The 11561-nt window shown below is 46.4% G+C and overlaps 1 protein-coding gene across 1 annotated transcript in view; it reads left to right on the top strand.

Annotated features, from left to right (window-relative positions):
- Nucleotides 1-11561, top strand: part of PDILT (protein disulfide isomerase-like, testis expressed) — a 51314-nt gene that overhangs the window by 12600 nt on the left and 27153 nt on the right. Inside the window, exons 3-6 of the mRNA XM_006765351.1 lie at nt 3066-3199; nt 4041-4178; nt 7455-7565; nt 7647-7772. Coding sequence (XP_006765414.1) covers nt 3066-3199; nt 4041-4178; nt 7455-7565; nt 7647-7772 — 509 coding nt within the window. The remainder of the gene's footprint in view (nt 1-3065; nt 3200-4040; nt 4179-7454; nt 7566-7646; nt 7773-11561) is intronic.

Raw genomic sequence — 11561 nt, 5'->3', positions numbered from 1 at the left:
TCTGCCGACTGACAGGCTGCCTGAGCAGATAAGGGCAACAGTGTGACTTGTGTGAAAATCGGGGAGGCAGGCGGGCTTAGTCTTGTTGGGGCAGAGCCCCAGACCACAGGTCCAGCTCCCCAAGACTTGGCCTTGGCTGTCTCGGAGGGAGGGGACGCAGGTGCCTCTGGGCATCCCCACCTGGGCGGTGCTGTGTCCTCTCCTCAGACCCTAGGGCCTAATTGGCAGGCACTCAGGGTGGAACTATTGCCAAGTTCAGAGCTACCTCAGTCCCATGGGGTCTAGAGGGGCAAAAGGAGTTCACGAATCACACAGAGCAGTGATGGCGAACCTATGACACGCAAATTCATTTTTTTGGTTGATTTTTCTTTGTTAAATAGCATTTAAAAATATATAAAATAAATATCAAAACTATAAGTCTTTGTTTTACTATGGTTGCAAATATCAAAAAGTTTCTATATGTGACACGGCACCAGAGTTAAGATAGGGTTTTTCAAAATGCTGACACGCCGAGCTCAAAAGGTTCGCCATCACTGCCCTAGAGATGGCCCATTCCCTAGAGCCAGCTTATCTCGTGATTCTTCACCAAACTCACTCACCAGCTGGAGCCAGGCATGGAAGGAGCTGCTGAGTGGGTTAGCCAACGTCAACATGCGGGAAGATGGGCTCCATGAAGAAAATACAGCAGGTCATCAAACAGGGACAGCTGCGGAGGGAGTGTAAGGAAAGGCCTCTGAGAGCTGAGTGAGCAGGTGCAGGTGCCCTCACAGCAAAGGGGGCAGCTGGAGGCGCTGGCAGTGCCAAGCCTGGGTGCTGGGGCTGGGCTGAGGTCAGGTGGCAGGAAGGCGGGCAGAGTCCGTCAGAGCTGCCGATCTGAGGCCCCGACAGTGAGACACAGTCAGAGGGTTTTGTTCATTTTTTTGTTTTAAATCCATTCCTTTCAGGACCTTTGCAGGGTAGTGTTTTCAGGTAAAAGCCGATAAGAGAAAGACTGTTTCAATGATAAGTACCCTTTCTCCCCCTGAAAAACGGCTTGGAGCACCGTCAAATTAGACCTCACCCTTGGGTCTGAATCCGGGAGGCGGGTGCCTGCCGTGGGTGGAGCCTCTTGGTCTGAGGGGGTCAGAAAGGCTGCTCGCCCCTCCCCCTCTCTGCCCCTTGCGACCTCCACGCCCTTCCATGGCGTTCCCTGGGCTGGATCCGGTGGCGTTTAGAAGGGCCTCGTCTGTGTCCAGGCATGGAACGAGCTGCTGAGCAGTTAGCGTTCCGAACGTCTAAGCTCTGGCCGGACATTCTGCCTCCGGACGCGTATCACCAGGAATGCGGAACCCAGACTGGAAACGACCCAGTCACACCAACAGAGTGGACCCCTAAGCTGTGGGATGAACGGTCACACGATCGAAGGCTGAGCAGCTGTGTGGACGGGTCTACACGTACAGGCAACACGGATGACTCTCCCAGACATGAGGAAGCCAGGCCTCGAAGCACACTCTGCGGCTTACAGAGCAGGCACACTAATGCAGCCCCAGAGTGAGGGTGGAAGCTACCTGCAGGCGGGGGCGGGGAGGGGCCGGGAGGTGGGAGGGGCACCGGGACTTCTGAGCGACTGGGGGTGCTCCATTTCTTGATCTGGGTGGTAGTGACTCAGATGTGTTCATTTTGTGACAATTCATCAAACCATTCGTTGTAATCTGTTCACCTTTCTGCAGATAAATATACTTCATGACAAGTGTTTTTAAAGACCCAATGTTCTTAGGAATTATAGGCAAAGACACTGAAAATAGTCCTTTCCAGTTGATCTACCAGCTCAGTGTGCATTCATCAAGCCCCATGGGCAGTATGTACTGGTGCAGGGCCTGTGCACAGGCCGTTTGCTCTGCCTGTAAGCTTTCCCCTCTCCTGGCAGCCTCCTGTGTAACTCCTGTGCATCCTTCAGTTTTCAGCTCTTAAGCAACTTCCTCCAGGAAGCCCTCCCTGATGTCACCATCAGGTCATGCAGCTTTGCTACTGGCTCATTGAACCCTGCTTTCAATGTTTATTTGGTTGTGCTTCTACACTTGTTTGTGTCATTATCATCTTCCTTAACAGAAGGAGAGCTGCAGGGAACCGGTCATGTGTCTTTCTGCTCACCACTTCGGTACATCCCCAGGAGCAAACACAGCGCTTAATAACTAATAGCACTCAATGCGTGTTTATCAAATGATTGAAGAGTGACAGGTTAATGAGTGAATGAATGAATGAAGCCCTATAGATGTAGCCCACAGCTACTCATGACAAACATTGCTTTATCTGATAAACTCATTTACAATGCTGCTCTGTAGCAGGCTTTGTATAACTTATTTTTCATTATCTGCCATCATGTGAAATTGACGATCCCAGCAACACATGTCCATCTGTAGTGTGTGAACATTCTGGCAAGCCAGCACGTCTTCCCAGACATGGTATATGTCTCTCAATTTTAGAAGCGAGGATTCTTCTGTGCTTTCCACCAGCCACACAACAGCTGAGAATGGAAGTCAGGATCTATAACATTTGTGTCTCGGCTGAGCAATTGCAGACACACGGATATGATAGAATTTTCCCAAGGTCACGGGCCAGCTGGTCTTCTGGTTTATAATTTATTTATGTATATTTAGAGAATCTATTTTATGGTCACTTTGGAGGGTTAATAAGAAAAGAAGGCTGGGCTTGCTTACTCCTCAGTGTGATCCCCAGGTTCACTAGTGGGGTGGCCAAGTTCAATGTCAATTTCCTCGTCTGCAGAAAAGGGGAGAGTAACCCTATCTGTCCCTCAGGGCAGGGCTGCTGTTGGATGTGATGTATGAGAAACCTTAGGTCCTTGGTAAGTGCTCAGTCAAGTTTACCTGCTGGTTACTGTTCATGCCTTGAGGCTTGTGGGGAGGCAGGGGGTGTGTGAGGGAGGTGGGGAGGAGCAGGAAAGCTGACCTTGGCCTTCGGGGGTGGGAGCCCAAGATAAGAAGCTTCTACACCTTCAACTTGGGAAAGACAGACTTGCTACACAGTTCCAGGGAACCTGTGGGACCCACTTAACTGTTTCTCTCCAGGAGTGGTTGAGTCTGCTGCCCTGGTCGTTTGGTTGAGAAGACAAATTAGCGAGAAAGCGTTTCTGTTCACTGACATCCACCAGGTGACAGAGTTTGTGAAAGCCAGGCCCTTGGTGATCATTGGCTTCTTCCAGGTACTGAGTTCAAGAGATGGGGTGGCTTTTCAATGGGCCTGTGGAGTCCTGTGCCTGGGAGGGGGTCGGGGAGAGGAGAGGTTAATTCCTTGAGTTAATTCTTATTCTTCATTTTCCAATAAGCTGGTTTTCTGGGGGAACTTCAGAGTTAAGATGAAGAGAGAAAAAAAAAGCTGAATGGGGTAGGGGAAGCTGATGAGAGAGGTGGGCAGGGTGGAGAGAGGAGACTGAGGTGGTTTGATGGCATAATTGATCATTTGGGGGTCTGTTAAAATAGCATCGAATAACCACTAATTTGCAAATTGTTTCCCCATTTGGAGAATGGGTTTCCTTACATCTTCACTCATTTTCCTCCCCTTTTGCCAGTGAAGGCAACCCTGGCATTGAGTCTACCCCTGGGAGAGCTACCTCTCTTGCCCATCCCACTTTTTGACAGTGTTTTATGGCCTCAATTTTTTTTAAGCTAAAAAATGAAGCTGAAGCTACAGCCATATCTTGATACCAAATTTATATTTGATACTACATGTGGCCAATCAATGGCCTCTTCTGAAAGCAACTAAGGAATATAGGTTACCAAGTCCCAACCCCTCTAATACGTGGGGAAGGTCTATGTGATCAGCTCTCTCCACCCATCTCTGTGATTTGCCTATTTTGGCCTTAGTCATGGCCATAAAAGTATTCTGGGTATGAAACATCCATAAAATGGGATTGAGGTGACTCAGCAAAACCTCAAAAGTTGGAAAGGTAAGGAGACAAATTGGTCACCACTTCCACCTTGACCTTAGATGAACAGCATCTTGCATTTCTACCAAAACCTTACCATATGTCCTTCCCCAAACAGGATTTAGAAGAAGAAGTAGCCGAGTTGTTCTATGATGTGATCAAAGACTTCCCAGAGCTGACGTTTGGAGTGATGTTGATTAGTAATGCCATCGGGCGTTTTCGTGTCACCCTTGACAGTGTTCTGGTGTTCAAAAAGGTAGGTCTTTGAGCCATTGCTACAGAAGGGTCTCTAGTTCAAAATAGGGGACAGCACATGTATGTATGGGTTTTGGGTACCAATTCTGGTTCTGCCACTTATGAGCTAAGTGCCATTGGACTAGTTGGCTTTTGCAAAATTAGTTTTCTGATGTTTTTCTGGCCTTTGTAGCCCTCCCCCTATAAGCTCATCCTCTTTTCTTCAACAAGTAAGTGTTATTAAATCCCAGTCTTTTGCCTTGTGCTTTCTTCTGCTCCACCCACCCTCATCCACCTCTGTCAGCAGTTACTATCCAGACACCCAGTGGCTTACAAGCCTCCATACTCCAGCCAGATGCCTCTTTTCTCCAGACCTTTGCATCCATCACCAGATGTCTCAACATGGCCAGTCTTAATCTCCCCTATGAATCCTCATCCAAGGTATTTTTCTCTCTCGAATGGTACCACCATCTCTCCCATTACTCGTCTGAGCAAAGCCAGACAGCCAGGCATCATTCTACACCTCCCTCTTCTCCATCCCTCATAACCAACTCATCACTCCAACCCTATTGATTTAAATCCAAAGATCCCTCACATCTATCCATTTTTCTCTACTGCTTCCTTTCTAGATGAAGTGACCATTATTTTCCACAGCCCAATGCAACATCCATCCAACTGATCTGCCACATTCTCTTTTGTCCTCTGATGAGCAGCCTTTCAAAAATTCAAATCTATTGATCATTCCCTCCTCCTCCCTGAAAGCCCATTAGTGGTTTCCTATTATTAATCCTATTAGTATAGGATAAAGACTCAAGTCCTTAATGAGGCCTATTACACACTCCTCCATCCCCTCTGGGATCTAGATCTGAGCTCTCCAGCATGGCAGCTGCTGGCCATTTGTGACTATTTACATTAAAATGTTAGTTCCTCAATCCAACTAGCGTCATGTGGATAGTGGTTACTTCATTGGGCAGCTAGAGTCACAGAGCATTTCGGTCTTCACAGAAAGTTCCATGTGGTCCGATTCCTGGAACATGCCTTACTCCCTCCCCACACAAAGCCAAATCCTTACAATAACCATGTTACTTATAGATGTGGCCCAGAGAGGTTAAGTTACTTGCCCAAGGCCACACAGGGGGTAGGTAGAGTCATACCCAGATCTGATTGACTTTTAGAGAAGAATATGAGCCCATGGAAATCACTGAAAAGCTTTAATTCAGAGAATAAAATAACTTGATTTGTTTTTCTTGAATGGGACAACACTGTCCAGAAATAGATCCAAATACATATGGGGGTTTACTATATGATATCTTAGATTAATAGAGAAATATATGTTATTCAATGACAAGTATTGAGAGAATTGGATAGCCATTGAAAGCAAAACCCTAAAGCTAAGTTCATATATCACTCCTTTCACCAAACTAAATTTCAGGTTGATCCCTGATTTAAAAATATAACAATGAGACTATGAGATACCACGGGGGAGTTTGCTTTGTGGGAAAGTTCTTTATAAAGCATTGCAGAAACTCCAGAAACAAGGAAAATAAATACTGATACATTTGGACCACATAAAAATGTAACAGGTCTGCAGTAAAACCCCATGACAAAACCAAAGCCAAGGAGCCAACTTGGAAAATGCATTTGGGAGAGATTTGTCCTATTGAATGGTTAAGGGCATGGGCCCTGGCGTCAGACTGCATGCATTGGACTGAGCCCCCCTCTCCCAGCTTAGAGACCTTAGGCAAGTCACTTCACTGTTCTGTACCTCGATTTCCTCATGGTGAAGCAGGAGGAATCACAGTATACAGATCAAGGAGGTGTTCTGAGGGCTGAATGAGTTAGGACATCTAACATGTTCAGAGTGGTGGCTGGTGCGACATGAGATCTCAGTAAGCCTAGTTCGCACTATTAGAATAGGTTTAGGACCAGAAAAGACTGGACTTTATCTAGAGGACAACAGGGTCTATGAAGTGTTTAAGCAAAAGAATGACATGATCAGACTTGCATCCTAACAACTCACTGTGGCTGAAATGTGGGGGTGGACTGGAGGGCAGCGAGGGGAGACATTAGAAGACCATTAGGAATTTTTTCAGGAGTCCAGGAAACAGGTATGGACTAGAGGGTGGGATTGGTGGAGAGAAGAGAAGGAGATTTAAAAAGAGACATTAGGAGATGACTGATTCTTTCTCCTTCCCCACACCCAGACTTTGATCCTGGGCTACAGAGAATTATAGTATCCCTCCACTGACCCAGGTCCTTCTGAGAAGAAGTTGTCAAGCAAGATAAACAGGCATAGATTAGGGACAACACAGAGACCCTTAAGACTTGATGGAGGCCTGACCCGAAGGAAGAAAGGAAGGAAGGAAGGAAGGAAGGAAGGAAGGAAGGAAGGAAGGAGAGAAGGAAGGAAGGAAGGAAGAGAGAGAAGAGAGGGAGGGAGGGAGGGAGGGAGGAAGGAAAGGGGGAAGGGAAGAAAAAAGGACAGAAGGAAGGAAGGAAAGGAGGAAGGAAGGAAGGAAGGAGGGAACGGAGAAGGGGGAAGGGAGGAAAAGAGGACAGAAGGAAGGAGAGAAGGAAGGAAGGGAAGGAGGGAAGGAGGGAGGAAGGAGGGAAGAGGGAAGGGAGGAGGAGTCCCTGACTGCAGTGGAGTTCTTAGAAAAATTATCAAAGACCCTTAGCAGAGTATCTTGCATGTCTCAGAAATGGGTTTGCCCTCATACCCCTGACACATTCAGTCATTGGTCAGGAGCCGCTCAGCACAGCCTGAGACACTGTTGGACTTCAGAGCAAGGCAGCTGGGGTGTCAGTCAACTATACTCCTTGCCTTTGTGGCTCAGAGATTTTCATGCTGCCACATACACATGGCCCCCAGGCCAATCGCCCCGCTCCCCTTAGTCTGACGTGCCTGGATTATTGGATACATTGCTACCAGGGGCTTCCTTTTGTTTATTAACCCTTTGAATGCCAACCAATATCCTAGGAAATATGCTAAACTTGCCAAGGCATATTTGCTGATTTTACAGTAGTTTAGGAAAAAAATTATGAAAATTAGGCAGATAAATGCCAGTGGACAATTTTAGAACTACAAACATTCAGCATCATAAGTAATCTGCACTTAGGTGCCATCTGTCAATAGTGAACTACTAGCATCTAATAGTGACACTGAAGGAGGAGCGCGATCGCGCTCCCGGCACTTTTGGGGAAAGACAGGAGGAGTGCGATGGCGCTCCCCGGCACTCTGGAGGTTAAGAGCCTATGTCATGGGAGCTGCCACCACCAATGCTTCCTTTTGTTCCAGGGGAGAATTGAGAGCCGCCAGGAGCTTATTAATGACAGCACCAACAAGCTTGTCCTCAATCAAGTCATACGACAGCACCTCACAGGCTTCGTCATTGAGTACAACTCTGAGGTCAGTGAGCGGAGCTCCCCGGAGAGGAGAGGGCAGCTGGGCAGCTGTGGGCAGGGCATGACCCATGTCCTTGCGTTCCAGAGTAAGGATCTGATTTATGAGCTGCACATCCAGAATCACATGCTGCTTTTTGCCTCCAAAAGCTGCAAGTCGTTCGGTGCGATCATGCAGCATTACAAGCTGGCCTTGGAGGAGTTCCAAAACAAGGTCTGTGCAGCACCATTCTTCATTTTTGTTTTAATTTTTAAAAAATCTTTATTGTTGAGAGTATTACAGATGTTCCTCTTTTCCCCCCACTGCCCCTCCACCTGGTTCCCACCCCACCCCAGGCCTTACCACCCTATTGTCTGTGTCCATAGGTAATGCATATATACGTATATAATCTTTGGCTAATCCCTTCCTATCCCTCCCCCCAACCCTTCCCTCTGAGATTTGTCAGTCTGTTCCATGTTTGCATGCATCTAATTCTATTTTTTACCCCCAAATGTAGTTTTATTGATTTCAGAGAGGAAGGGAAAAAGAGAGAGAAAGATAGAAACATCAATGATGAGAGAGAATCAGTGATCGGTTGCCTCCTTCACGCCCCTGACTAGGGATTGAGCCCACAATCCGGGCATGTGCCCTTGGCCGGAATCAAACCTGGGACCCTTCAGTCCACAGGCCAATGCTCCACCCATTGAACCAAACCAGCTAGGGCTAATTTTATTTTATTCATCAGTTTTATTTTATTCACTAGATTTTTTCATTTATTTTGATTTTTAGATTCAATTTTTGATAGATATGCATTTATTGCCATTTTATCATCATATTTTTTTTTATCTTTTTCTCCTTCTCCTTCTCCTTCACCTCGTTCTCCTTCTTTCCTTCTCCTTCTCCTCCTTCTGCTCTCTTCTGGAATTGGCAAAGTAGCCTTGTGTAGTAGGTGTCCTGTAGGGCCCAGTGGCTTAGCCTCCCTAGTACCTGAGCTGGGCACTCTAGGTGCACCCCTGTGTGGGCTGTGTGCACAGTCTTGTTGTAGTTGAGCCTTCATTGCTGTTGGCATCACTGGGAGGAGTTGACCTCCAGGCCAATTGGCTCTGAGGACCAGCTGCGATGACAGTGAAGAGCTGTTGTGCAGGAGTTGCCCCTATGGAGCAGAACCTGCTTTAGTGGGGATTAAGTGTGTCCCTGTGGATGTGTAGAGTTGTAATCTGGTGTGGTCTGAAGTTGTCCACCAGGTGCATTGGCTTTGGGGCCTCTTGGGAGGTGCAAAGTCAGCCACTGCCTGGGGCCACTGGACTGGAGCTACAGAGAGATCTGCAGATGGCTGCTACTTGTATTGGGCTACAGAATGTCCAGACAAGGCCCAGCTGTGAACAAGATAGGCTGGTGCTAGTGCTGGGTCTTGTGCCTCTTATCGATAGGCTTGGGGCACGCTGACTCCATTTGTTACTTGTTTAAGAGATTTAATCAAAGTCTGAAGCCTGAGCCAGGACAGGCCATTCATATGGAAAAGCAGCTGCAAACAGTAGGTGGGGCTGCAAGTTGGATGGGGCAGGGTCTCAGGGAATCACCAGGGTGGATCAGAGCAGTGTGGATCATGCTGATGGAGACTCAGATATGGCTGCTAGTCAGTTCTGCAATGGGGGAGATACTGGCACAGGAACAATGACCCTTGTGAGCACCCCTCTCTGGGACACAGCTGCCCCAAGTTCCTGCCCTGATGGCAGACCATCCAGTTCCTCCTTGTATGTCCCTGGATTCCCCCAAAGCTGCCACCTGGCACTGGAGGTTAGAGGAGGCAGGACCTTGTAAGTTCATGTGCTGGCCCTTTAAGAGGAACACCTGGGAATCCGGCAGCCTCCATGTCACTCAGCCACAATCCCCGCTGGTTTTTATAGCCTGAAGTTACAGGGTCTTCTCTTCCCAACACCAGAACCCTGGGCTGGGGGACTGGTATGGGGCTGGGATCTCTTGTTCCTCACGGGATGCCCTTTCTATTAAAAAAATGTCACATGTGGATGTTGGACCAGTCCATTCTGTGCCTCTTCCCTCCTACCAGCCTCAGTGTGGTTTATTCTTACTTCTCTAGTTGTAGAATTTCCATTCAGCTAGCTCTCCGGTGGTTCTGAGTGATGGTTGTTCTGTGTTTTAGTTGTACTTTGATGTGGTTGTGGGTGAGTACTGGCATCTACCTGCGCCATCATCTTGGTTCTATGGCACCATTCTTTCTTGGGGCTCCTGGATGATGACCCTAGACGTGTAGACCCTGATGCCATTTACTTGTCTTGCTGATTATAAATTAAGCCAGAAATAAGTTGCATATTAATTTACATCCCATTTTACTGTTTTGCATTTCAGTCCTATGTATTCTTTGCTATTTAATTTTTAATCTTCTTTTTCTAATTGTTGACATTACAGATGTCCCCTCCTTTTACTCCCTGTTGCTCTCCTCTCCCCAGATTCCACCCTCCTCTCCCTCTGGCTGTAACCACATCACTGTCCTGTCCCTGGGGTATGCATATATGCTCGTTGGCTATTCTCTTCACCTTCTTTCATCCTGTCTCCCCCTTCCCTCTTTTCCTCCCCTCTGACATCTGTCAGTTTGTCCCATATATCCATGCCTCTGGTTCTCTCTTGTTCACCAGTTTATTATGCTAGATTCCACATATATGTAAGATCATATGGTATTTGTCTTTCTCTAATCCGGAATAGTTGTAGGTATTCGGGGTCTTATTTTGCTTAGCATAACCTCCAGGACCATCCTTACTATTACAAACATTAAGGGTTCCTTCCTTTTTAAAGCTGCGTAATATGCCATTGTGTAGCAGTACCACAATTGTTTGATCCATTCATCTACCAATGGACATTGGGGCTGTGTCCAGATCTCAGCTATTGTAAATTGTGCTGCTATGAACACAGGGTGCATATATTCTTTCTGATGGGTGTTTCAGGATTCTTAGGATGTAGTCCCAGAAGTTGGGTCACTAGGTAAATGGCAGTTCCATTTTTAGTTTTTTGAGGAAACTCCATATTGTTTCCCACAGTGACTATACCAGCCTGCATTCCCCACAACAGTGCATTAGGTTTCCCGTTTCTCCACATCCTCACCAGCACTGTTGTTTGTTGATTTGTTGATGGTCGCCATCTGGTAGGTGTGAGGTGATATATCATTGTCATTTTAATTTGCATCTCTCTGATGATCAGTGACACTGAGCATTTTATTCATGTTTATTGGCCATCTATATATCCTCTTTGGAGAAGTGTCTATTTTGCCCATTTTTAATGGTATTGTTTGTCTTCCTGGTGTTGAGTTGGATGTTTTCATATATTTTTGATATTAATCCTTTATCAGGTGTATCATTGGTGAACATGTTCTCCCCTACAGTGGGTTCTCTTTTCACTTTGTTGGTGGTTTCGTTTGCTGTGAAGAAATTTCTTAGTTTGATGCAGTCCCATTTGTTCAGTTTTTCCTTTGTTTCCCTCAACAGAGAAGATATATCAACAAAAATATTGCTATGAGAGATGTTTGAGATTTTACTGCCTATGTCTTCTGGGATTTTCTCCATTTGCAGTTTATTCTTGTGTGTGGTGTAAGTTGGTGGTCTAATTTCATTTTTTTTGCATATATCTATCCAATTTTCCCAACATCATTTATTGAACAGACTGTCTTTACTCCATTGTATGCTCTTGTCCCCTTTATGTAATATTAATTGAACATAGAGGCATGGGTTGAATATATATATAATCTAATAAAATAGAAACATGCAAATTGACCGCACCTTCATTATGCTCCAAACCATGGCCACAAACCAATCAGAGTGACTATATGCAAATTAACCCAACCAAGATGGCAGCTGGCAGCCATGGAGCTAGAGCAAGCAGGAGGCTTGGTTTCCCTGGTGATGGAGGAAGCCAAGCTTCCTTCCTGCCCTGGCCAGCTGTGGCCTCCACTCAAGGCAAGAAAGTTTCAATTATAGAAGATAAATAAATCCCAGATACCTGCTTCCAGCCAGC

The sequence above is a fragment of the Myotis davidii genome, unplaced genomic scaffold, assembly GCF_000327345.1.
Source record: "Myotis davidii unplaced genomic scaffold, ASM32734v1 scaffold820, whole genome shotgun sequence".
Taxonomy (NCBI): domain Eukaryota; kingdom Metazoa; phylum Chordata; class Mammalia; order Chiroptera; family Vespertilionidae; genus Myotis; species Myotis davidii.
This window is presented reverse-complemented; position numbering and strand designations above follow the sequence as displayed.